General features: G+C 58.9%; 1 protein-coding gene across 6 annotated transcripts in view; it reads left to right on the plus strand.

Annotated features, from left to right (window-relative positions):
* ARHGAP39 (Rho GTPase activating protein 39) overlaps nt 1–27314 on the plus strand; it is a 67076-nt gene that overhangs the window by 21042 nt on the left and 18720 nt on the right. For 5 of the 6 annotated variants that reach the window (XM_078872701.1, XM_078872719.1, XM_078872710.1 and 2 more), the window contains exons 2-5: nt 18021–18650; nt 18847–19504; nt 22135–23628; nt 24460–25012. In XM_078872701.1, coding sequence (XP_078728827.1) covers nt 18021–18650; nt 18847–19504; nt 22135–23628; nt 24460–25012 — 3335 coding nt within the window. Of the gene's footprint in view, nt 1–18020; nt 18651–18846; nt 19505–22134; nt 23629–24459; nt 25013–25664; nt 26568–27314 lie in introns of those variants that run through there. The other variant, XM_078872747.1, reaches the window with a different exon arrangement.

The following is a 27314-nucleotide window of genomic DNA, read 5'->3' on the forward strand; positions in this document are numbered from 1 at the left end:
GTGATGGGGGGAGTGTGATGGGGTGGGATGTGATGGGGGGAGTGTGATGGGGTGGGGTGTGATGGAGGGAGTGTGATGGGGGGGGGGGGGTGTGATGGAGGGGGTGGGGTGTGATGGGGGGGTGGGGTGTGATGGAGGGGGTGGGGTGTGATGGGGGGAGTGGGGTGTGATGGAGGGGGTGGGGTGTGATGGGGGGAGTGTGATGGGGGGGTGGTGTGTGATGGAGGGAGTGTGATGGGGTGGGGTGTGATGGAGGGAGTGTGATGGGGTGGGATGTGATGGAGGGAGTGTGATGGGGTGGGGTGTGATGGAGGGGGTGGGGTGTGATGGGAGGGGGTGGGGTGTGATGGAGGGAGTGGGGTGTGATGGAGGGAGTGGGGTGTGATGGAGGGAGTGGGGTGTGATGGAGGGAGTGGGGTGTGATGGAGGGAGTGTGATGGGGGGGGAGGTGTGATGGAGGGGGTGGGATGTGATGGGGGGAGTGTGATGGGGTGCGGTGTGATGGAGGGGGTGGGGTGTGATGGAGGGGGTGGGGTGTGATGGGAGTGGGGTGTGATGGAGGGGGGTGGGGTGTGATGGGGGGGGGGTGTGATGGGGGGGTGGGGTGTGATGGAGGGGGTGGGGTGTGATGGGGGGGGAGTGGGTTGTGATGGAGGGGGTGGGGTGTGATGGGTTGGGGTGTGATGGGGGGAGTGTGATGGGGGGGTGCGGTGTGATTGAGGGGGTGGGGTGTGATGGGGAGAGTGGGGTGTGATGGGGGAGTGTGGTGTGATGAAGGGGGTGGGGTGTGATGGGGGGATTGTAATGGGGGGGTGGGGTGTGATGGAGGGAGTGTGATGGGGTGGGGTGTGATGGAGGGAGTGGGGTGTGATGGGGGGAGTGGGGTGTGATGGAGGGGGTGGGGTGTGATGGGGGGAGTGTGATGGGGGGGGTGTGATGGGGGGAGTGTGATGGGGTGGGATGTGATGGGGGGAGTGTGATGGGGTGCGGTGTGATGGAGGGGGTGGGGTGTGATGGAGGGAGTGGGGTGTGATGGAGGGAGTGTGATGGGGGGGGTGTGATGGAGGGGGTGGGATGTGATGGAGGGAGTGGTGTGTGATGGAGGGAGTGTGATGGGGGGGGTGTGATGGAGGGGGGGGGGGGGTGTGATGGGGGGAGTGGGGTGTGATGGAGGGGGTGGGGTGTGATGGGGGAAGTGTGATGGGGGGGGTGGGGTGTGATGGAGGGAGTGGGGTGTGATGGAGGGGGTGGGGTGTGATGGGGGGATTGGGGTGTGATGGAGGGAGTGGGGTGTGATGGAGGGGGTGGGGTGTGATGGAGGGAGTGGTGTGTGATGGAGGGGGTGGGATGTGATAAGGGGGAGTGGGGTGTGATGGAGGGAGTGGGGTGTGATGGGGGGAGTGGGGTGTGATGGAGGGGGTGGGGTGTGATGGGGGGAGTGTGATGGATGGGGGGAGTGTGACGGGGGGAGTGTGATGGGGGGGTGGGGTGTGATGGAGGGGGTGGGATGTGATGGATGGGGTGGGGTGTGATGGGGGGAGTGTGATGGGGGGGGGGTGTGATGGGGGGAGTGGGGTGTGATGGGGGGAGTGTGATTGGGTGGGATGTGATGGGGGGAGTGTGATGGGGTGGGGTGTGATGGAGGGAGTGGGGTGTGATGGAGGGAGTGTGATGGGGGGGGGGTGTGATGGAGGGGGTGGGGTGTGATGGGGGGGGTGGGGTGTGATGGAGGGGGTGGGGTGTGATGGGGGGAGTGGGGTGTGATGGAGGGGGTGGGGTGTGATGGGGGGAGTGTGATGGGGGGGTGGTGTGTGATGGAGGGAGTGTGATGGGGTGGGGTGTGATGGAGGGAGTGTGATGGGGTGGGATGTGATGGAGGGAGTGTGATGGGGTGGGGTGTGATGGAGGGGGTGGGGTGTGATGGAGGGGGTGGGGTGTGATGGAGGGAGTGGGGTGTGATGGAGGGAGTGGGGTGTGATGGAGGGAGTGGGGTGTGATGGAGGGAGTGGGGTGTGATGGAGGGAGTGTGATGGGGGGGGGGGGTGTGATGGAGGGGGTGGGATGTGATGGGGGGAGTGTGATGGGGTGCGGTGTGATGGAGGGGGTGGGGTGTGATGGAGGGGGTGGGGTGTGATGGGAGTGGGGTGTGATGGAGGGGGTGGGGTGTGATGGGGGGGGGTGTGATGGGGGGGTGGGGTGTGATGGAGGGGGTGGGGTGTGATGGGGGGGAGTGGGTTGTGATGGAGGGGGTGGGGTGTGATGGGTTGGGGTGTGATGGGGGGAGTGTGATGGGGGGGTGCGGTGTGATTGAGGGGGTGGGGTGTGATGGGGAGAGTGGGGTGTGATGGGGGAGTGTGGTGTGATGAAGGGGGTGGGGTGTGATGGGGGGATTGTAATGGGGGGGTGGGGTGTGATGGAGGGAGTGTGATGGGGTGGGGTGTGATGGAGGGAGTGGGGTGTGATGGGGGGAGTGGGGTGTGATGGAGGGGGTGGGGTGTGATGGGGGGAGTGTGATGGGGGGGGTGTGATGGGGGGAGTGGGGTGTGATGGGGGGAGTGTGATGGGGTGGGATGTGATGGGGGGAGTTGATGGGGTGCGGTGTGATGGAGGGGGTGGGGTGTGATGGAGGGAGTGTGATGAGGGGGGTGTGATGGAGGGGGTGGGATGTGATGGAGGGAGTGGGGTGTGATGGAGGGAGTGTGATGGGGGGGGTGTGATGGAGGGGGGGGGGGTGTGATGGGGGGAGTGGGGTGTGATGGAGGGGGTGGGGTGTGATGGGGGAAGTGTGATGGGGGGGGTGGGGTGTGATGGAGGGAGTGGGGTGTGATGGAGGGGGTGGGGTGTGATGGGGGGATTGGGGTGTGATGGAGGGGGTGGGGTGTGATGGGGGGATTGGGGTGTGATGGAGGGGGTGGGGTGTGATGGGGGGGGGTGTGATGGAGGGAGTGGGGTGTGATGGAGGGGGTGGGGTGTGATGGAGGGAGTGGTGTGTGATGGAGGGGGTGGGATGTGATAATGGGGAGTGGGGTGTGATGGAGGGAGTGGGGTGTGATGGAGGGAGTGGGGTGTGATGGAGGGAGTGGGGTGTAATGGAGGGAGGGGGGTGTGATGGGAGTGGGGTGTGATGGGGGGAGTGGGGTGTGATGGAGGGGGTGGGGTGTGATGGGGGGAGTGTGATGGATGGGGGGAGTGTGACGGGGGGAGTGTGATGGGGGGGTGGGGTGTGATGGAGGGGGTGGGATGTGATGGATGGGGTGGGGTGTGATGGGGGGAGTGTGATGGATGGGGGGAGTGTGACGGGGGGAGTGTGATGGGGGGGTGGGGTGTGATGGAGGGGGTGGGATGTGATGGATGGGGTGGGGTGTGATGGGGGGAGTGTGATGGGGGGGGGGGTGTGATGGGGGGAGTGGGGTGTGATGGGGGGAGTGTGATGGGGTGGGATGTGATGGGGGGAGTGTGATGGGGTGGGGTGTGATGGAGGGAGTGGGGTGTGATGGAGGGAGTGTGATGGGTGGGGGGGGTGTGATGGAGGGGGTGGGGTGTGATGGGGGGGGTGGGGTGTGATGGAGGGGGTGGGGTGTGATGGGGGGAGTGGGGTGTGATGGAGGGGGTGGGGTGTGATGGGGGGAGTGTGATGGGGGGGGTGGTGTGTGATGGAGGGAGTGAGATGGGGTGGGGTGTGATGGAGGGAGTGTGATGGGGTGGGATGTGATGGAGGGAGTGTGATGGGGTGGGGTGTGATGGAGGGGGTTGGGTGTGATGGAGGGGGTGGGGTGTGATGGAGGGAGTGGGGTGTGATGGAGGGAGTGGGGTGTGATGGAGGGAGTGGGGTGTGATGGAGGGAGTGGGGTGTGATGGAGGGAGTGGGGTGTGATGGAGGGAGTGGGGTGTGATGGAGGGAGTGTGATGGGGGGGGGGGTGTGATGGAGGGGGTGGGATGTGATGGGGGGAGTGGGGTGTGATGGAGGGGGTGGGGTGTGATGGGGGGAGTGTGATGGGGGGGGGGGTGTGATGGGGGGAGTGGGGTGTGATGGGGGGAGTGTGATGGGGTGGGATGTGATGGGGGGAGTGTGATGGAGTGGGGTGTGATGGAGGGAGTGGGGTGTGATGGAGGGAGTGGGGTGTGATGGAGGGAGTGTGATGGGTGGGGGGGTGTGATGGAGGGGGTGGGGTGTGATGGGGGGAGTGTGATGGGGGGGTGGGGTGTGATGGAGGGGGGTGGGGTGTGATGGGGGGAGTGGGGTGTGATAGAGGGAGTGGGGTGTGATGGAGGGAGTGGGGTGTGATGGAGGGAGTGGGGTGTGATGGGGGCGTGGGGTGTGATGGAGGGGGTGGGGTGTGATGGAGGGAGTGGGGTGTGATGGAGGGAGTGGGGTGTGATGGAGGGAGTGTGATGGGGGGGGTTGTGATGGAGGGGGTGGGATGTGATGGGGGGAGTGGGGTGTGATAGAGGGGGTGGGGTGTGATGGGGGGAGTGGGGTGTGATGGAGGGGGTGGGGTGTGATGGGGGGAGTGGGGTGTGATGGAGGGAGTGTGATGGGGGGGGTGTGATGGAGGGGGTGGGGTGTGATGGGGGGAGTGTGATGGGGGGGTGGGGTTTGATGGAGGGGGTGGGGTGTGATGGGGGGAGTGGGGTGTGATGGAGGGGGTGGGGTGTGATGGGGGGAGTGGGGTGTGATGGAGGGGGTGGGGTGTGATGGGGGGATTGGGGTGTGATGGAGGGGGTGGTGTGTGATGGAGGGAGTGTGATGGAGGGGGTGGGATGTGATGGGGGGAGTGGGGTGTGATGTCGGGAGTGGGGTGTGATGGAGGGAGTGGGGTGTGATGAGGGAGTGGGGTGTGATGTCGGGAGTGGGGTGTGATGGAGGGAGTGGGGTGTGAAGGAGGGAGTGGGGTGTGATGGGGGAGTGGGGTGTGATGGGGGGGTGGGGTGTGATGGAGGGGGTGGGGTGTGATGGAGGGAGTGGGGTGTGATGGAGGGAGTGGGGTGTGATGGAGGGAGTGTCATGGGGGGGGGTGTGATGGAGGGAGTGTGATGGGGTGGGATGTGATGGAGGGAGTGAGATGGGGTGGGGTGTGATGGAGGGGAGTGTGATGGGGTGGGATGTGATGGAGGGAGTGTGATGGGGTGGGGTGTGATGGAGGGGGTTGGGTGTGATGGAGGGGGTGGGGTGTGATGGAGGGAGTGGGGTGTGATGGAGGGAGTGGGGTGTGATGGAGGGAGTGGGGTGTGATGGAGGGAGTGGGGTGTGATGGAGGGAGTGGGGTGTGATGGAGGGAGTGGGGTGTGATGGAGGGAGTGTGATGGGGGGGGGGGTGTGATGGAGGGGGTGGGATGTGATGGGGGGAGTGGGGTGTGATGGAGGGGGTGGGGTGTGATGGGTGTGATGGAGGGAGTGTGATGGGGGGGGTGTGATGGAGGGGGTGGGGTGTGATGGGGGGAGTGTGATGGGGGGGTGGGGTTTGATGGAGGGGGTGGGGTGTGATGGGGGGAGTGGGGTGTGATGGAGGGGGTGGGGTGTGATGGGGGGAGTGGGGTGTGATGGAGGGGGTGGGGTGTGATGGGGGGATTGGGGTGTGATGGAGGGGGTGGGGTGTGATGGAGGGAGTGTGATGGAGGGGGTGGGATGTGATGGGGGGAGTGGGGTGTGATGTCGGGAGTGGGGTGTGATGGAGGGAGTGGGGTGTGATGAGGGAGTGGGGTGTGATGTCGGGAGTGGGGTGTGATGGAGGGAGTGGGGTGTGAAGGAGGGAGTGGGGTGTGATGGGGGAGTGGGGTGTGATGGGGGGGTGGGGTGTGATGGAGGGGGTGGGGTGTGATGGAGGGAGTGGGGTGTGATGGAGGGAGTGGGGTGTGATGGAGGGAGTGTCATGGGGGGGGGTGTGATGGAGAGGGTGGGATGTGATGGGGGGAGTGGGGTGTGATGGAGGGAGTGGGGTGTGATGGAGGGAGTGGGGTGTGATGGAGGGAGTGGGGTGTGATGGAGGGAGTGTGATGGGGGGGGGGGGGTGTGATGGAGGGGGTGGGATGTGATGGGGGGAGTGGGGTGTGATGGAGGGGGTGGGGTGTGATGGGGGGAGTGTGATGGGGGGGGGGTGTGATGGGGGGAGTGGGGTGTGATGGGGGGAGTGTGATGGGGTGGGATGTGATGGGGGGAGTGTGATGGAGTGGGGTGTGATGGAGGGAGTGGGGTGTGATGGAGGGAGTGGGGTGTGATGGAGGGAGTGTGATGGGTGGGGGGGTGTGATGGAGGGGGTGGGGTGTGATGGGGGGAGTGTGATGGGGGGGTGGGGTGTGATGGAGGGGGTGGGGTGTGATGGGGGGAGTGGGGTGTGATAGAGGGAGTGGGGTGTGATGGAGGGAGTGGGGTGTGATGGAGGGAGTGGGGTGTGATGGGGGCGTGGGGTGTGATGGAGGGGGTGGGGTGTGATGGAGGGAGTGGGGTGTGATGGAGGGAGTGGGGTGTGATGGAGGGAGTGTGATGGGGGGGGTTGTGATGGAGGGGGTGGGATGTGATGGGGGGAGTGGGGTGTGATGGAGGGGGTGGGGTGTGATGGGGGGAGTGGGGTGTGATGGAGGGGGTGGGGTGTGATGGGGGGAGTGGGGTGTGATGGAGGGAGTGTGATGGGGGGGGTGTGATGGAGGGGGTGGGGTGTGATGGGGGGAGTGTGATGGGGGGGTGGGGTTTGATGGAGGGGGTGGGGTGTGATGGAGGGAGTGTCATGGGGGGGGGGTGTGATGGAGAGGGTGGGATGTGATGGGGGGAGTGGGGTGTGATGGAGGGGGTGGGGTGTGATGGGGGGAGTGGGGTGTGATGGAGGGAGTGGGGTGTGATGGAGGGAGTGGGGTGTGATGGAGGGAGTGGGGTGTGATGGAGGGAGTGTGATGGGATGGGGTGTGATGGAGGGAGTGGGGTGTGATGGGGGGGTGGGGTGTGATGGAGGGGGTGGGGTGTGATGGACGGAGTGTGATGGAGGGAGTGTGATGGAGTGGGGTGTGATGGGGGGAGTGTGATGGGGGGGTGTGGGGTGTGATGGAGGGAGTGTGATGGGGTGGGGTGTGATGGAGGGGGGTGGGGTGTGATGGGAGTGGAGTGTGATGGGGGGGTGGGGTGTGATGGAGGGGGTCGGGTGTGATGGAGGGGGTGGGGTGGGGTGTTATGGAGGGGGTGGGATGTGATGGGGGTAGTGGGGTGTGATGGAGGGAGTGGCGTGTCATGGAGGGAGTGTGATGGGGTGGGGTGTGATGGAGGGAGTGGGGTGTGATGGAGGGAGTGGGGTGTGATGGAGGGAGTGGGGTGTGATGGAGGGAGTGTGGTGTGATGGAGGGAGTGTGATGGGATGGGGTGTGATGGAGGGAGTGGGGTGTGATGGGGGGGTGGGGTGTGATGGAGGGGGTGGGGTGTGATGGAGGGAGTGTGATGGAGGGAGTGTGATGGAGTGGGGTGTGATGGAGGGAGTGGGGTATGATGGAGGGAGTGGGGTATGATGGAGGGAGTGGGGTATGATGGAGGGAGTGGGGTATGATGGAGGGGGTGGGGTGTGATGGGGGGGGGGGGTGTGATGGGGGGGGGTGTGATCGGGGGAGTGGGGTGTGATGGAGGGGGTGGGGTGTGATGGGGGAGTGGGGTGTGATGTCGGGAGTGGGGTGTGATGGAGGGAGTGGGGTGTGATGGAGGGGGTGGGGTGTGATGGGGGGAGTGGGGTGTGATGGAGGGGGTGGGGTGTGATGGGGGGATTGGGGTGTGATGGAGGGGGTGGGGTGTGATGGGGGGGGGGTGTGATGGAGGGAGTGGGGTGTGATGGAGGGGGTGGGGTGTGATGGAGGGAGTGTGATGGAGGGGGTGGGATGTGATGGGGGGAGTGGGGTGTGATGGGGGGAGTGGGATGTGATGGGGGGAGTGGGGTGTGATGGGGGGAGTGGGGTGTGATGGAGGGGGTGGGGTGTGATGGAGGGGAGTGGGGTGTGATGGGGGAGTGGGGTGTGATGTCGGGAGTGGGGTGTGATGGAGGGAGTGGGGTGTGATGGAGGGAGTGGGGTGTGATGGGGGAGTGGGGTGTGATGGGGGGGTAGGGTGTGATGGAGGGGGTGGGGTGTGATGGAGGGAGTGGGGTGTGATGGAGGGAGTGGGGTGTGATGGAGGGAGTGTCATGGGGGGGGGGTGTGATGGAGAGGGTGGGATGTGATGGGGGGAGTGGGGTGTGATGGAGGGGGTGGGGTGTGATGGGGGGAGTGTGATGGGGTGGGTTGTGATGGAGGGAGTGGGGTGTGATGGAGGGAGTGTGATGGGGGGGGTGTGATGGAGGGGGTGGGGTGTGATGGGGGGTGGGTGTGATGGAGGGGGTGGGGTGTGATGGGGGGAGTGGGGTGTGATGGAGGGGGTGGGGTGTGATGGGGGGAGTGTGATGGGGGGGTGGGGTGTGATGGGGGGAGTGTGATGGGGGGGGTGGGGTGTGATGGAGGGAGTGTGATGGGGTGGGGTGTGATGGGAGTGGAGTGTGATGGGGGGGTGGGGTGTGATGGAGGGGGTCGCGTGTGATGGAGGGGGTGGGGTGGGGTGTGATGGAGGGGGTGGGATGTGATGGGGGTAGTGGGGTGTGATGGAGGGAGTGTGATGGGGTGGGGTGTGATGGAGGGAGTGGGGTGTGATGGAGGGAGTGGGGTGTGATGGAGGGAGTGGGGTGTGATGGAGGGAGTGGGGTGTGATGGAGGGAGTGTGATGGGATGGGGTGTGATGGAGGGAGTGGGGTGTGATAGGGGGGTGGAGTGTGATGGAGGGGGTGGGGTGTGATGGAGGGAGTGTGATGGAGGGAGTGTGATGGAGTGGGGTGTGATGGGGGGAGTGTGATTGGGGGGTGTGGGGTGTGATGGAGGGAGTGTGATGGGGTGGGGTGTGATGGAGGGGGTCGGGTGTGATGGAGGGGGTGGGGTGGGGTGTGATGGAGGTGGTGGGATGTGATGGGGGTAGTGGGGTGTGATGGAGGGAGTGGGGTGTCATGGAGGGAGTGTGATGGGGTGGGGTGTGATGGAGGGAGTGGGGTGTGATGGAGGGAGTGGGGTGTGATGGAGGGAGTGGGGTGTGATGGAGGGAGTGTGGTGTGATGGAGGGAGTGTGATGGGATGGGGTGTGATGGAGGGAGTGGGGTGTGATGGGGGGGTGGGGTGTGATGGAGGGGGTGTGATGTGATGGAGGGAGTGTGATGGAGGGAGTGTGATGGAGTGGGATGTGATGGAGGGAGTGGGGTATGATGGAGGGAGTGGGGTATGATGGAGGGAGTGGGGTATGATGGAGGGGGTGGGGTGTGATGGGGGGGGTGGTGGGGTGTGATGGGGGGGGGGGTGTGATGGGGGGAGTGGGGGTGTGATGGAGGGGGTGGGGTGTAATGGAGGGAGTGGGGTGTGATGGAGGGGGTGGGGTGTGATGGGGGGAGTGGGGTGTGATGGAGGGGGTGGGGTGTGAGGGAGGGGGTGGGGTGTGATGGAGGGGGTGGGGTGTGATGGAGGGGGTGGGGTGTGATGGAGGGGGTGGGGTGTGATGGAGGGGGTGGGGTGTGATGGAGGGGGTGGGGTGTGATGGAGGGGGTGGGGTGTGATGGAGGGGGTGGGGTGTGATGGAGGGGGTGGGGTGTGATGGAGGGAGTGGGGTATGATGGAGGGGGTGGGGTGTGATGGTGGGGGTGGGGTGTGATGGGAGTGGGGTGTGATGGGGGGGTGGGGTGTGATGGGGGGGTGGGGTGTGATGGAGGGGGTCGGGTGTGATGGAGGGGGTCGGGTGTGATGGAGGGGGTGGGGTGGGGAGTGATGGAGGGGGTGGGATGTGATGGGGGTGGTGGGATGTGATGGGGGTAGTGGTGTGTGATGGAGGGAGTGGGGTGTGATGGAGGGGGTGGGGTGTGATGGAGGGAGTGGGGTGTGATGGGGGAGTGGGGTGTGATGTCGGGAGTGGGGTGTGATGGAGGGAGTGGGGTGTGATGGAGGGAGTGGGGTGTGATGGGGGAGTGGGGTGTGATGGGGGGGTAGGGTGTGATGGAGGGGGTGGGGTGTGATGGAGGGAGTGGGGTGTGATGGAGGGAGTGGGGTGTGATGGAGGGAGTGTCATGGGGGGGGGGTGTGATGGAGAGGGTGGGATGTGATGGGGGGAGTGGGGTGTGATGGAGGGGGTGGGGTGTGATGGGGGGAGTGTGATGGGGTGGGTTGTGATGGAGGGAGTGGGGTGTGATGGAGGGAGTGTGATGGGGGGGGTGTGATGGAGGGGGGTGGGGTGTGATGGGGGGTGGGTGTGATGGAGGGGGTGGGGTGTGATGGGGGGAGTGGGGTGTGATGGAGGGGGTGGGGTGTGATGGGGGGAGTGTGATGGGGGGGTGGGGTGTGATGGGGGGAGTGTGATGGGGGGGGTGGGGTGTGATGGAGGGAGTGTGATGGGGTGGGGTGTGATGGGAGTGGAGTGTGATGGGGGGGTGGGGTGTGATGGAGGGGGTCGCGTGTGATGGAGGGGGTGGGGTGGGGTGTGATGGAGGGGGTGGGATGTGATGGGGGTAGTGGGGTGTGATGGAGGGAGTGTGATGGGGTGGGGTGTGATGGAGGGAGTGGGGTGTGATGGAGGGAGTGGGGTGTGATGGAGGGAGTGGGGTGTGATGGAGGGAGTGGGGTGTGATGGAGGGAGTGTGATGGGATGGGGTGTGATGGAGGGAGTGGGGTGTGATAGGGGGGTGGAGTGTGATGGAGGGGGTGGGGTGTGATGGAGGGAGTGTGATGGAGGGAGTGTGATGGAGTGGGGTGTGATGGGGGGAGTGTGATTGGGGGGTGTGGGGTGTGATGGAGGGAGTGTGATGGGGTGGGGTGTGATGGAGGGGGTCGGGTGTGATGGAGGGGGTGGGGTGGGGTGTGATGGAGGTGGTGGGATGTGATGGGGGTAGTGGGGTGTGATGGAGGGAGTGGGGTGTCATGGAGGGAGTGTGATGGGGTGGGGTGTGATGGAGGGAGTGGGGTGTGATGGAGGGAGTGGGGTGTGATGGAGGGAGTGGGGTGTGATGGAGGGAGTGTGGTGTGATGGAGGGAGTGTGATGGGATGGGGTGTGATGGAGGGAGTGGGGTGTGATGGGGGGGTGGGGTGTGATGGAGGGGGTGTGATGTGATGGAGGGAGTGTGATGGAGGGAGTGTGATGGAGTGGGATGTGATGGAGGGAGTGGGGTATGATGGAGGGAGTGGGGTATGATGGAGGGAGTGGGGTATGATGGAGGGGGTGGGGTGTGATGGGGGGGGTGGTGGGGTGTGATGGGGGGGGGGGTGTGATGGGGGGAGTGGGGTGTGATGGAGGGGGTGGGGTGTAATGGAGGGAGTGGGGTGTGATGGAGGGGGTGGGGTGTGATGGGGGGAGTGGGGTGTGATGGAGGGGGTGGGGTGTGAGGGAGGGGGTGGGGTGTGATGGAGGGGGTGGGGTGTGATGGAGGGGGTGGGGTGTGATGGAGGGGGTGGGGTGTGATGGAGGGGGTGGGGTGTGATGGAGGGGGTGGGGTGTGATGGAGGGGGTGGGGTGTGATGGAGGGGGTGGGGTGTGATGGAGGGAGTGGGGTATGATGGAGGGGGTGGGGTGTGATGGTGGGGGTGGGGTGTGATGGGAGTGGGGTGTGATGGGGGGGTGGGGTGTGATGGGGGGGTGGGGTGTGATGGAGGGGGTCGGGTGTGATGGAGGGGGTCGGGTGTGATGGAGGGGGTGGGGTGGGGAGTGATGGAGGGGGTGGGATGTGATGGGGGTGGTGGGATGTGATGGGGGTAGTGGTGTGTGATGGAGGGAGTGGGGTGTGATGGAGGGAGTGGGGTGTGATGGAGGGAGTGGGGTGTGATGGAGGGAGTGTGATGGGGTGGGGTGTGATGGAGGGAGTGGGGTGTGATGGAGGGGGTGGGGTGTGATGGAGGGGGTGGGGTGTGATGGAGGGGGTGGGGTGTGATGGAGGGGGTGGGGTGTGATGGAGGGAGTGTGATGGAGGGAGTGGGGTATGATGGAGGGGGTGGGGTGTGATGGTGGGGGGTGGGGTGTGATGGGAGTGGGGTGTGATGGGGGGGTGGGGTGTGATGGGGGGGTGGGGTGTGATGGAGGGGGTCGGGTGTGATGGAGGGGGTCGGGTGTGATGGAGGGGGTGGGGTGGGGAGTGATGGAGGGGGTGGGATGTGATGGGGGTGGTGGGATGTGATGGGGGTAGTGGTGTGTGATGGAGGGAGTGGGGTGTGATGGAGGGAGTGGGGTGTGATGGAGGGAGTGGGGTGTGATGGAGGGAGTGTGATGGGGTGGGGTGTGATGGAGGGAGTGGGGTGTGATGGAGGGAGTGGGGTGTGATGGAGGGAGTGTGATGGATGGAGTGGGGTGTGATGGAGGGAGTGTGATGGGGTGGGGTGTGATGGAGGGAGTGTGATGGGGTGGGGTGTGATGGAGGGAGTGGGGTGTGATGGAGGGAGTAGGGTGTGATGGAGGGAGTGTGATGGATGGAGTGGGGTGTGATGGAGGGAGTGTGATGGGGTGGGGTGTGATGGAGGGAGTGGGGTGTGATGGAGGGAGTGTGATGGATGGAGTGGGGTGTGATGGAGGGAGTGTGATGGGGTGGGGTGTGATGGAGGGGGTGGGGTGTGATGGAGGGAGTGGGGTATGATGGAGGGGGTGGGGTGTGATGGTGGGGGTGGGGTGTGATGGGAGTGGGGTGTGATGGGGGGGTGGGGTGTGATGGGGGGGTGGGGTGTGATGGAGGGGGTCGGGTGTGATGGAGGGGGTCGGGTGTGATGGAGGGGGTGGGGTGGGGAGTGATGGAGGGGGTGGGATGTGATGGGGGTGGTGGGATGTGATGGGGGTAGTGGTGTGTGATGGAGGGAGTGGGGTGTGATGGAGGGAGTGGGGTGTGATGGAGGGAGTGGGGTGTGATGGAGGGAGTGTGATGGGGTGGGGTGTGATGGAGGGAGTGGGGTGTGATGGAGGGGGTGGGGTGTGATGGAGGGGGTGGGGTGTGATGGAGGGGGTGGGGTGTGATGGAGGGGGTGGGGTGTGATGGAGGGAGTGTGATGGAGGGAGTGGGGTATGATGGAGGGGGTGGGGTGTGATGGTGGGGGTGGGGTGTGATGGGAGTGGGGTGTGATGGGGGGGTGGGGTGTGATGGGGGGGTGGGGTGTGATGGAGGGGGTCGGGTGTGATGGAGGGGGTCGGGTGTGATGGAGGGGGTGGGGTGGGGAGTGATGGAGGGGGTGGGATGTGATGGGGGTGGTGGGATGTGATGGGGGTAGTGGTGTGTGATGGAGGGAGTGGGGTGTGATGGAGGGAGTGGGGTGTGATGGAGGGAGTGGGGTGTGATGGAGGGAGTGTGATGGGGTGGGGTGTGATGGAGGGAGTGGGGTGTGATGGAGGGAGTGGGGTGTGATGGAGGGAGTGTGATGGATGGAGTGGGGTGTGATGGAGGGAGTGTGATGGGGTGGGGTGTGATGGAGGGAGTGTGATGGGGTGGGGTGTGATGGAGGGAGTGGGGTGTGATGGAGGGAGTGGGGTGTGATGGAGGGAGTGTGATGGATGGAGTGGGGTGTGATGGAGGGAGTGTGATGGGGTGGGGTGTGATGGAGGGAGTGGGGTGTGATGGAGGGAGTGTGATGGATGGAGTGGGGTGTGATGGAGGGAGTGTGATGGGGTGGGGTGTGATGGAGGGAGTGGGGTATGATGGAGTGGGGTATGATGGAGGGGTTGGGGTGTGATGGGGGGAGTGGGGTGTGATGGAGGGGGTGGGATGTGATGGGGGGAGTGGGGTGTGATGTGGGGAGTGGGGTGTGATGGAGGGGGTGGGGTGTGATGGAGGGGGTGGGGTGTGATGGAGGGGGTGGGGTGTGATGGAGGGGGTGGGGTGTGAGGGAGGGGGGTGTGATGGAGGGAGTGGGGTTTGATGTTGGGGGTGTGATGGAGTGGGTGTGATGGAGGGGGTGTGATGGGGTGGGGTGTGATGGCGGGAATGGGGTGTGATGACGGGGTGGGGTGTGATGGAGGGGGTCGGTGTGATGGAGGGGGTTGGGTGTGATGGAGGGAGTGGGATGTGATGGAGGGGGTGAGGTGTGATGGGGGGAGTGTGATGGAGGGGGTGGGATGTGATGGGGGGAGTGGGGTGTGATGGAGGGAGTGGGGTGTGATGGAGGGAGTGTGATGGAGGGGGTGTGATGGAGGGAGTGGGGTGTGATGGAGGGAGTGGGGTGTGATGGAGGGAGTGTGATGGAGGGAGTGGGGTGTGATGGAGGGGGTGGGGTGTGATGGAGGGGGTGGGGTGTGATGGAGGGCGTGAGGTGTGATTGAGGGAGTGGGGTGTGATGGAGGGAGTGTGAGGGAGTGGGGTGTGATGGAGGGAGTGGGGTGTGATGGAGGGGGTGGGGTGTGAGGGAGGGAGTGGGGTGTGATGGAGGGAGTGAGGTGTGATGGAGGGGGTGTGATGGAGGGAGTGGGGTGTGAGGGAGGGAGTGGGGTGTGATGGATGGAGTGTGATGGAGGGAGTGGGGTGTGATGGAGGGGGTGGGGTGTGATGGAGGGGGTGGGGTGTGATTGAGGGCGTGAGGTGTGATGGAGGGAGTGGGGTGTGATGGAGGAGGTGTGATGGAGGGAGTGGGGTGTGATGGAGGGAGTGTGAGGGAGTGGGGTGTGATGGAGGGAGTGGGGTGTGAGGGAGGGGTTGGCATGGAGTGAGATGTGATGGAGGGAGTGGCATTTTATGGAGGGGGTGGGATGTGATGTCAGTCTCACCTCTCAGAGCCGTAGTCAAGTAAACTGGAATTGAATCTTAATCCAGTGAGTCTTCCTGAAATATATTCGTAAAAAAATAAACCAAAGATCTCCAACTGGAAGATTGTTCACATGGGAGCAGATGGTTTGCATGTGTGTGTGCACTCCCAATTCCAAATGTGTGCATTCGAGCCACGTTTATTTGTTGTGTGAAATTATGGAGTCTGCTGCTCCCTTGGACTCCATTATTCGCCACCAACTGTTTGTGCAGAAACACGGCCCAGCCCCAGCCCCATTGGGTTGACAAGCTCACATCACCTCCGCTATCCTGCACGCATGGCCTCCTCACTCACACAGACGGCGATCACGTGCAACAATTGATACTGTGTGCCCACTGCAGCAGTATTCCTAATTATCACCGTTGGCTTTGTTACGCATCCAGCATACAAAAAACATCGTCAATCTTATTCACGTATTTAAAGCTTAAAATACCAATTGCACCCAAAGTTTAAGTATAAACTTAAACATTTTTTTTGTATTTAACCACTGAGCTAAACAATCAGTGCCCGGGTTACGGAAGGGTTGGCTTCGCGAAAGTGATCCGTAACCCGAATTTTCCTTATGTCGGAAACTGAAAATTTCTCCCCAAAATCAACGATAAAATCCCGTAGCCGGAAATAGTTGTCCCTCCCCTACCGTTTTCTCTCGGTACCGCGTCCACTTTCTATCTTTACCTGTATCGTATCGCTGTACATACGCTCTGCATGATTCTTTCACTTCATCTAATGTCTACCCTAACACTACCCATAATTAAACGAATGGAACATATAACTGTAACCAATTGTTTAACAGAAAGCAATCACTCCCAAATGTTTGTTTACCGTGCATTAGGCTCGGCCTAGACTTCATACATACACACACATACCCACTCCGTACATACAGTAAATAACTCCTGAAATTAACTTTAAATGAAGAAAACTAGCAAAAGACACATGGGAATAAAAGATAGTTCTAAGCATAGAAAACAAACAATTACCTAATGCTACAAAAGGAAAAGAATTACATAACGCGACAAAAAGATCCATTTACCTTAATCCGAGTGAAGCTCGGGCTCTGTGAAGGTGGCGTCTTGGTGGAGCGAGGCGTAAGGCAGCTCGCCTTAAGCCTCGTCCCGCGGTATTCATCCACCTCACCGTGCTGCACTATTTGCGCTTACGTAACTAACACAAACATTTTTGCATCTTGATTTATTTTTTACGTGATTTATGGGAGCATTTTCGCCAAGTCAGATTTCCGTACGTTGGGTCTTCCGTAACCCGGGGACTGCCTGTATAGCTCGTTTTCAGAAGCGACCTGGTCACAATTGATAGCTCAACGAAGTGGCTTATTGCGTGGAAAGTTATCGCGGCCAAATACTCTAAATGCATGACGTTGATTCTAAATGTGGAGGGAAAAACCGGAGGACTCGAAGAAACATCCACGCGACCACAGGGACACGCAAACTCCAAATATACAGGCATGAGGATCTGGATCGAGCCCACGGCATCCTGCATACAAGGCGAATGAGATAACATCTCCCCACCACGGCACCCCTTTTGCCATTTATCAGCTGTACAGTAAGATTATTGCATTTAGTAAATAGATTTTTGAGGTTTGCACACAGCCCACGGTGTGTAGACATCGCATTCGGAACGCTGCGCATCCTCGCCATTTTTCGCTCGGCTATGATGCTGACTGCGCATTCCAGAGTTGTATTTGGAGCAAAGTTTTTGCACGTGATCCAAACAGGGCCTTGACAAAGCGGCCGCCGTGGTGGCGAGATGTTATCTCCCTCGCCTGGTAGACAGGAGGTCGGGGGTTCGATCCCGACCGTGACGCCTGTGTGTTTGGAGTTTGCATGTGTCTCTCCCCGTGGTCGTCTGGATTTGTCTCCGGGTCCTCCGGTTTTTCCCTCCCACGTTTTGAATCAACATCACGCGTTTCATGTTATTTGGCTGCTTTAAATTTGCACGTGATAAGCCACTTCATTGTGATGGCCAGGGTCGCCTCTTAAAAATGAGCTACACAGCTCAGTGGGGCCTTATGCCTCGTAAAATAAAAAATGTTATTGTTTAGTTTAGAGCACGGCTCATACAGCGTCTTCTCGCTCTCTGCTGCTGCGCGTTTCACAGCTTCTTGCGCCGTTGCTTCCAGTTCCCCGCTTGCTGCCAGCTACTCGCATTGTGCGGTGTTGACACCGCGTCTTAATTGTAGTTAATCAATCAATGAGGCTTTATTCTACATGCCAATGTCACCCTCAATAAAGTGGGAGTTGGTGCACATTACAGCAGATTGGGAACGGTAGCGGAGGGGGGGCACAGAGCAATGGGAATGAAAAAGATGAATCCCGTCGCACCCTCGGCGGCGAACACCGAGTGAGCAAAGTAAATTGGAACTGCGCGCAAAAAATGTGAAAAGTGTGCATTGTGGGAAGCTGAACTTGGCAATGCAAAGCAATGCACCAAATGCGCCTGTTAAAGAAGAGAATATTACTCAGTGCCTACTGCCCGATACCACACGTAGATCAGTAATATGGACTTTGATGAAGAAAATGCGAGATCGAGTGAACAGTGCACAAACTGCCGTTTGTGTTTAGTTTGTTGTCCTTTCCCCGCACCTTCGATTAGCACGGTTGGCTACATATGGTGCGAAAGAAGTTCATCATTCACACATACATACAAAGGAGCATAGAGAGGAGTTACTTTGAGAGATAGGAAGGGGCGCACGCGGATTGAATAGCATAGTAAGGTTGAAGACATCTCTCTGACTTTCAGGAAAGTAATTCAGGAAGGGCCGATGGACGGCGATCGAGAATGAAAACGGAGTTTAGATGGAGCGATGAAATCGGCTCGTGTGACTGCTCGGTGAAATGTTACATCAGAGGACCGTGAGAAATGGTGATGGCTTGGGAGTCCTCGTCCAGCAGTGGATTGATCATGGCTGACCACGATGTTGACGTTTAGCATCTTGGCAGTGGTGGCTGTGCACGTGGCCTCTAATCCAGGACTGGACGTGAGGGTTGGTGGATCACCTCTGCCAAGATGCCGCCTTGCACACGTGGGGTTTCTCCAGGTGCTCCGGTGACCTCCTACAGTATACGTATAAGCACTCGTCCTATGACTCGGTGTGGCTATTCTGGATGAATAAATATTAATTCTAATTATTATAATAAACATTGTGTGTTTACTCATGCTTGTTTTAGAAGTGTGAAGGCCGAGTCATAACTGATAGCCTGCTCCGGTTTGCAGATTTGAGTGGGTGGAAATCATTGAACCCCGGACGCGGGAACACATGTACGCCAACCTGGTGACGGGCGAGTGCGTGTGGGACCCTCCAGCCGACGCCAAGATCAAGCGCACGCACGACAACCAGTGGTGGGAGCTGTTCGACCCGAACACGGCGCGCTTCTACTACTACAACACGTCGAGCCAGCGCACGGTATGGCATCGCCCGCAGCACTGCGACATCATCCCCCTTGCCAAGTTGCAGACTCTCAAGCAGAGCACAGAGGCGCAGGGGCTGCATGTGGCCGGGCCCCTGCTGCCAAAAGCGGCTGGATTGCAGCAGCCGCAGCAGAAGCAGCAACCGCCGCCCGGCAATCTCGATGCGGAGGGACAGCCGTACCTCGTGGGCGCGCCGGGTCAAGACCACGGCAAACAGCAGACGCAGAGGCCGGATGGTGAGGAGAGAAAGTGCTGGCTGCGGGCGGACATGCTGAGCGCGCTAAGGTCCAGCGTGGAGGCGAACGCTGGGGACACCGCGGAGGGCGAGAGGAAGCCGTCCGCTCCGTGCCACGACGCGGGGACGCCCGGGCAGCGCGCGCTCGCTGACGCGCTGAGTCGCACTCAGCCGCCTGTGGCCTCCAAGCCGTACTCCCGGTGAGCGCAGTTCCCACTCGGGTCCCAATCCGGTCCCTGCACGGCGACACGTCCTCAGCAGGCCATCGTTTTTCTTGAAAGTGCGGAGTGCTGTTAGAATGTGGCTGACGATTTGCATGATTGGATACAGTTATTTTGCGTCATTTCCATTCTAGTTGGAGCCTGTTGAATATTCTTTATCATTTTTTCTTTCCAGACCATCTCCGAAGGCGTTCCCGGCACCGTCCATCCCGAGAGGCAAGCCGTCCCCGCTGATCCCCGGCAGCCAATGCCAGATGTCGGTGAGGCCTCCCGGATCTCTACAGCCCTACGAGGGGATCGGCTTGGCGCCACCACACCAGCCCGGCGCGGTGGGCGGCGGCGGTGCCCCCCCCCACGCCAAGCCGCGGCACCACAGCCAGGGCTCGGACGAGCAGCACGCTGTGCACGAGGCCGCCCTCGCCGCGACGCTGTCGGATTGCGAGCCACCGCCCGTCAAGCCGCGGCACCACAGCCAGGGCTCGGCCGACCGCGCCGATCTCTCGCGCGCCACGGAGCTGCTCCGGGCGCGGCCCTGCGGTGGCCCATCGGAGCGGCCGCCGCACCTCCCCGACCCGCCGCCCGTGTCCCCGACGGCACCGCCGCCGTCGTCGTCCCACGCCTGGCAGTACCCGCAGGAGGCGTGGGGCGGCGCGCGGGGCCACCCGCAGGACGCATGTCGGCCGGTGAAGGCTCCCGGTGGCGCCGCCAGGGGCCAGACGGTGTCACGACGTTACGCCGGCTCGGCGCACCAGCACCGGCCGCTCTCCAGCTTCTCGTCGCTGGGCCGTCCCCGCAGGCACTCGAGCGGCGCCCAGCCCGGCAGAGATTACACGGTGACGGTGGCGGCGGTGCGGTCACTGCGCGCGTTCCATTGCCACTCGGCTGTGCGCGAGCGGTCGGGGGGGGCTGTGCAGCAAAATCCATCGTTCAGATCTACGTATATGTTCAATTAATAATAAATAAATACACTGAAATTGATCAATAAATAATATAATCGGCGATCTACAGTGCTGTATAAATAAGAATACAATTATCTTTCTTTTATTTATGTCATTTTAATTTTAATACTGTACAGTGTAGAAATATTTTTTCATTATAAATTGTCTTTTTTTACAATTTGATGGTTAGTTGTGAAGTATTTATAGTAAGCTCCAAAGGCTGTGAATGCATCCTCGTAGTGCCAATGTTGCAAGTTATTCAATATATGATGTTTCAAAGTGCGAGCGAAGCTCCAGGAAAGGATCTACTTCATATATCGAAGTATTACTGGGACTTTGTTCACTGCTCCAAGCTCTGTGCCCACGGCCTGGAGGGGGAGGCCCTTGTCCAGCAGTGGATTGGCAATAAGGGCTGCTTCCGTACATTTTTACACGGTTGCGTTCGATGGCGTTTAAAAAAGGACAGTCTACTAAATTGTGAAATTTTGTTGTCGTAATTTACGTCGGAAGATAAACGCTGCCTCTTGTCTCACGGTCGCGCAGTTCCACGGTGCCATCTCGCACGCGGCTGCAGGTGCGACGATCGGTACAAGCACAAGCCTAGCCCTAATTATACACGAATGTTGTTATTGTTGTTGTTAAACTTGTGCACTTTACAAAAGGAAGGTGGAAAAATGCTAAGGTGCCTATTTTTTTGAACGTGAATATGCTCTGCATTTTGGATTGGGGAAGTTTTCTCTCCAGGTGTTTTTTTGTTGCCAGAAAAAAGGGGAAAAAACCCGATTTTCATATTTTGGTGCTGACAAAGGAGGTCCCATGATGTAGATGCTCACCCCGAGCTCTCATTACTCTGGTAGTGCATTGTCTTTGCGCTGTACTCCTTTTGGCGTCCTCTGGTCTTACACCGTTTTATACGAGGCTCAAAAGAAAGCTGTCTCTGGTGTGAACCAATCAGCTTCAAAGACAAAGCATATATTATCAGAGTATGTTTTTTTTTGTATTCTGACCACAGGTATTGTGGTTAATGCAGACATGATTCCTTGTATAACGTGTTTTTTGTTGTTGCCACTATCCACTCTCTCCCTGCCTCGATCCTCCTCCTACCTTTTTCCAGGTTCTTGTAAGAATAATAAGACATTGTTTTTATTCATGCAAATTCCATCTTCAAAACGCTTACCATTTTGACCCACCCAGACAAACATCTTAACATCCAACATCCAAGCAATGAACGTAATAAAGAATGAACAGGAACCCCCTTTCCCCTCCACCTCTTCCCTCCCCCTCCCCTACCCTAGGTCTCCCACATAAGATTGGTTATACAGGAGACTCTCGATTATCCGTGTGCGGTTTATCCGATTTGCGTATTGGCTGTGCACCTGAGATTTTGACATTAATTAATAACTCTATGGTTCTTTCGGTGAAGTCACGTAGAAAGAAAATAAATTAAATAATAGAATATGACGTTTCGATTGCAACACAAGCAATCGTCATCAGGTAGAAAACATACCTAGTGAACTTAGAAATACAACACAGAGAGTCGGCTAACACACAGTTAACGCATAACCTGGTTGATTACGTTCTTCCAAAGGTTTGTTTTCTACCTGATGACGATTGCTTGTGTTGCAATCAAAACGTCGTATTCTATGATTTAATTTTTTTTCTTTCTACATGACTTTATCGAAAGAACCAAAGAGTAATTCCTGCAGTCACGAAGGCTTCAAATAAATTAATAACTCATGGATTTTCGTTTCAGCCCAAATTAATAATCTAAAAAACAGTTATACAACATTGTTATTCTTGGAAATGTGTATTACAAGCCACGTACTTAAACCGAACAAATATGTTGCTTCAGTTAATCTGAAATCCACGTGATTGCATCTACAGTACAGCAGTTGCATATCTTTACAACAGTGGAGTTTGATGTTGATTGGCGTGGCTTTGCTATCCACTTAGTGGGTGGAGTCTTCTGCTGGGCAGGAGCAGGAAAGTGTCATCACTGAGCACGCGCATCGATCGGTCGATCATTCGTTTTGGCATAGAGATCCACGGAAAATGGTTATATTTTTGGATCATCCACAATTTTTAATTCTCCGCGGCCCTCCTTCCCGTCATCAGCATGAATAATCGAGTGTCTACTGTACTTCCTCTCCCCCGTCATCAGCTCCCCATTTTCCCCCGCCCACCGACTTGGTGTCCTCACTTAATTGGGGGGACAGCGGTGAGGGCCCCTCTCCCCACCTTTTACCTCCCGTCCTTTACATGGTCCAGTTGCGTGAAATGTGACTTCAGGTTATGCGAACCGCGTGGCGTGCTGTTTCGGGCTCGTCACATTTTGTTACAAACAAAAAGAGTGAACAGGAACGCCACAGGTGAGCGAAACAAAACACGACCCAGAGCACGGAGGCGAACGGAGCATGGATCATGTGGGGCAACATCACTCGGGCATTCCGTCGTATTGTTTGTATTCCGCCTACTTTGGCACCGGTGGCAAAACAACGTCTGTTGTTTTGCGTTCCTTCCCGCAGGGCACGGACACGCAAGACTTCCCGATCTACGACGAGCCCCCTGCCGAGCCACAGCTTAGCGTCTACGACGAGCCGCACGCCGACACCACGCACGGCGACACCGCGCAGCAGAGCCGCGGGCACCACGGGGGGACGCCGCACGGCAGCCACGGGGGGACGCCGCACGGCAGCCACGCGTGCCTGTGCTCCGAGCCGCAGCCCGGCCCCAATGAGCGCCCGCGCCCCGCGCTGCACACCTTCTCCTCCCAGGGTTCCCTGCCCTCACCCTCCATACAGTACCTGAGGCAAGCCATCCAGATGTCCCAGGATAGCGCTACTCAAGGGCTGGCTTCTCTGCCCGCGGAGCAGCAGCAGCAGCAACAGCAGCACATCTCTCTCCCGTCAGACGGAGCTCAGCAACGGTACGCGAGCCCCTTTCCCAACAGCGTTTTAAACCGACAGATCGTCAGCTCCCTGGAGCAGTGTCTCAAGAGCCAGCTGGGGGGCACGTTAGAGGGCCGCCCCCTGCACCGCCAGGCCACTCAGGACGGCACGCCTTGTGCGGGGCAGGCGGGCGCCACCGGCCACGGCCCGCAAGCGAAGCACTTTGGAGACTCCAGCTTGGCGAGGGAGAAGGGACACTGCGGTCACCTCGTGCTGGGCTGGCAGGGTTTGGTGCAGAACGGACACGGAAAGCTCGCTAGCCAGGGCACGAGCCAGGAGGCGGTGCACGTTCGATGCAGCAGTCAGGACGGCGACGGCAGACCCGGCGCAAAGGAGGCCGGCTACGGCAGGGGAAACGCTCAAGACGCGCACGGTTCGCAGGGCAGCCAGTGCAGCAGCACCAGACAGAGCAGCCAGGAAACGAGTAGCCGCCAGAGCAGCCAGGACTGCCACAGCCGGCAAAGCAGCGAGATGTCAATGGACGAATCCTTCTCGAGCCACAGCACCGAAGACTCTGTGTCCTCTCTGAGCCATTCGCCCGGCCGCCGCCGCAAGAAGAGCAAGCCGGTGGCCGTGCCGATTGTGTGCCCGCCTCCCCCGCTCAGCCCGGGCCTGGGCCTGTGCTTCCCCCCGCCGGGCGGGCGTGGGCCGCAGGAACTCGTGTCAAGCCTCAGCAACCCCTCGCTTCCCGCGGCGCGCCTCTCCGCTCTCATCCGCCAGCACCAGCTTGGCTACAAGCATTCCGACTCGGAGCTGTCGCGCGGCAGCAGCGAGGCTTCGCTGCCCTGCACGCGCAAGTTCCTCCAGGCAGAGGAGGGTGGCGGGGACTTGGGGTGGGGGCTGCGCGAGCATCTGGGCTACGAGAGCGACGGGGCCCTCCCGTCCCCGCTGGCGGGGCCCGTGGTGAGGGCCCTGAGCGAGGACGAGGCCCTCACCCAGGCTGACTGCTCCGTGCGGAGGGGGCGCCGCACTGCCGCCGATAAGCCGGGCTGCTCGGCCCAGCTCGAGAAAACCATGTCGCTGCAGGCCAACCTTTCTTCCCCCCCCGAGCCGCTGATGCAGCCCTCACAGGTAAATCCAGGCAAGGGCCTGGCATGGACGGGGAGGGCCTGGCAGGGCCTGGCGGGGCCTTGCAGCATCTGGCAAAGCCTGGCAGGGCCTGGCGGGGCCTGGCAGGGCCTGACGGGGCCTGGCAGGGCCTGACGGGGCCTGGCAGGGCCTGGCAACATCTGACAAGGCCTGGAAGGGTCTGGCAGGGCCTGGCAGGGTCTGGCAGTTCCTGGCAGGGTCTGGCAGGTCCTGGCAAGGACTGGCAGGGCCTGGCAAGGACTGGCAGTGACAGGCAGGGCCAGACAGGGCCAGACAGGGCCTGTTAGGGTCAGGCAGGGCCTGTTAGGGCATGTCAGGGCCTGGTGGGCCGCCTCAAGTAGGGGACGGTTCACGTAGAACGCAGGCATACTCGTGTCAGCAACGTGGAAATGATACATGGCCCAGGGTGCCGATTAAGGCATATGCATAAGTAAGCATACAAACGGCATACAAACATGTACAATTTGTTACTTATAGAACATTCATTTATATAGTTAATATCACACACAGTCAAAACACTTGGCGATATATCAAAGGTGAATTAGTGTATACCGCCGGATCATATGCAATGCACTCTGACTGCGGAACAGTTGCACATCTGTGTGAGTGTTTTTTGCTTAGGATTTTTTCAGCTGAGACTGGTGACACATTCCAGTGTGTCTGCGAGATCGTCGTGTGGTGTGCCTGGGCGAGAGTGTGTCTGCTTGGATTTTCACTCTACGGGATAGACTAATTGTTATGATTTTGTGACCGACGAGCAGAGTTTTTGTTGGGAGTAATACGATGTGGGGGGCGTGGACTTTTTGTGAGCAGTCGGCGGACCTGGCTCTTTGCGGCGCGGGGGAGTGGCACGGCGTCACGACGCCCGGGATGCTTCAGGCGATGGGCTCCTTCCGACTCCGCAAGCCGTCCTCCGAGAGCGACATTGAGGGCTGGGCCTCCAAGCACCTCAACACGCACACGCAGGGCATCTTCCGCCGCAAGCTCTCCATCGTGAACCTGCTGTCGTGGAGCGGTGAGGCCATCCGCAAGCCGCTCATCGTCACGGCGGACCGCACCATCATGAAGGAGGCCTGCGAAGTGTTCCGCCTCGTGCAGATGTACATGGGCGACCGGCGCTGCCGGCTGGAGCGCGCGGCTGTCGCGCTGGAGGTGGCACGGCGCGGGTGGAGCTTGCAGGGCCTGCGCGACGAGCTTTTCGTGCAACTGTGCAAGCAGACGACGGAGAACCTGCGCCCGGAGAGCCTGACCCGTGGCTGGGAGCTGCTGGCCATCTGCTTGGCCTTCTTCCCGCCATCGCCCAAATTCCACACCTATCTGGAGGGTTACATCTACCGTCACCTCGACCCCGCGCACGACCAGAAAGGTGCTCCCCCACCCGCGCGGTCACGTCAGTTATTTTGCGAGTGTGCGAATTACGAAAGCGGGGTCACGTCCTTTGTCGATGGCGGGGTAACCAAAGCAAACGGGGGGGATCCGTTTCACCGCCTAGACATTCGGTAACCTGCTGGACCATCGCCCTCCAGACCTTCGGAAAAAAGGGTGTTCTTTAGTCGTGAGACTCGGAAAGTTGTAATAGTCGAGGTTGTGCCGGTTTATACGAATGTTGGCTAGAACCTCACGATTATACTCGTAAAGTATACAACTGGGCCAGAGTTTTCCTGCTTAAGCGGATGGCCTATTGGCAGATGGCTTCAACTCTCGTGTGGTCGTAAAATTGTCCCTTAACTTTCATTATCACCATCCAAAGTCAACCCAGACGGCACTTACACAGCGTTCTCTGACGAGCAACACATCGAAACGCATGATATTGCAAGTTAATCTTGATGTTAAAATGTCAATACATTCGTGTATAACGTGACGATGCTCTGTGATTATACACGACGTTTAACTCGCGTTCAGCCGACTAACGTTGCTCATGTGCATTTCCGTTGTACACAAGATGGAGGAGGTAAGCGTGGGGCATTAGCATGGCCATTTTTTGTGTTTTGTTTCACTCATTTCATCTCATTCTCCAGTTGTAAAGAAGATTAAAGAAACATGGGAAATGAAAACTAAGAAGAAGTCTAAATATCGAAAAAAAAGAAAGCGTGAAATAGAAGATGTTGTCGGTAACGTCCAGCGGACAGCCCTAGCGCAGTGCCACCCTCTCGCAGTCTAACCGTGCCCTCCGCCTGCTGTGCTCTGCTGTTTGCAAGTATCCACTACAAACGCAACAACGGCATGCCAGAGGAATATTGTTCTAAACATTGCGAGTGGACACGCCTTTCTTACGTTTGGCCTCTGAGTAAAAGCGTGCGTGCGGACTGATGCAACGACACCTTGGCATCAGTCACTAAATTACATTAAAAGAACACTCGAGTTGCTGACGGTTGGTTTCCAGTCCCTAATGGCCAAGGAAGCCGACCCATGTTGCTTACTAACATCCACGTCACCCCCCTCACATACGCGGCTCTTCATTTTTGCATGGATGTCTGACGCTTTCCGCCAGGCTGCTTTCACACAGTAGTCCGTCTGTTTGTCCTCCGCAGGCTCCCTGCTTTAACCGGAACGTTTGCTCGCACTCTGTGTTTTAGATGTTGTGTACGGTCTGTGCCGCAGTCTCATTCACACCGTCGGTGTTGTCCGACTGTTTCTGTGCTCTCCAGTGTCATTTTTTTCTTCTTGGAATTTCTGCTATTCGTGTGACAATAGAAATGCATTCTAGATTTGAACCTTTCGTGACTGCAAGGATTCATACTCTTAGGTTTTTTCGGTAAAGTCACGTAGGTAAAAATGTTTAAATTAATAAAAGTAAAATAAAACAAATTAAAACATTCACGACGTTTCGGAAGCAACACAAGCCTCCGTCTTCAGGTGGAACCGTCACAGCCACGACAGCTGTATCAAGTAAATGAGAGATCACAAGAAATACTACCCCGTATATATATAAAATGGTTGAGGGGGGAAGGGCCAGGAACGGCACACTTTTTTATTAATATGGTAAGGTGAGGCTTAAGACCAAGAGTAGACTGTATAACAAAGGACTGAGCCTTTGTTATGGAGAGGTGTGGTTTGTAACTAACACATGGCAAACATGACAAAAGTGTGAAAAAAGAAAAGCAAGTAAAAAACTAAAACTGGTTTGTTGTTTTACCAGTTTTAGTGTTTTACTTGCTTTTCTTTTTTCACACTTTTGTCATGTTTGCCATGTGTTAGTTACAAACCGCACCTCTCCATAACAAAGGCTCAGTCCTTTGTTATACAGTCTACTCTTGGTCTTAAGCCTCACCTTACCATATTAATAAAAAAGTGTGCCGTTCCTGGCCCTTCCCCCCTCAACCATTATATATACGGGGTAGTATTTCTTGTGATCTCTCATTTACTTGATACAGCTGTCGTGGCTGTGACGGTTCCACCTGAAGACGGAGGCTTGTGTTGCTTCCGAAACGTCGTGAATTTTTTAATTTGTTTTAAGAATAGAAATGCAGTCTGTGGTTCTCACCCTTTTGTAGTGTAGTAACGCTCACGACTCGTTCACACCGGATAGTTGGAGGCACACTGGTTTATTAACACCATACGTTGTGACATACACACTTGAGGGGGTATCGGCCCCCTCACCCGTCTGTCTGAGGACACACCTCCTAGCTAACCCTAGCCTGCCTCAGAGTCCTCCTCTCGTGGACTAG

Source organism: Lampetra fluviatilis, chromosome 2 (assembly GCF_964198595.1).
Source record: "Lampetra fluviatilis chromosome 2, kcLamFluv1.1, whole genome shotgun sequence".
NCBI classification, from domain to species: Eukaryota; Metazoa; Chordata; class Hyperoartia; order Petromyzontiformes; family Petromyzontidae; genus Lampetra; species Lampetra fluviatilis.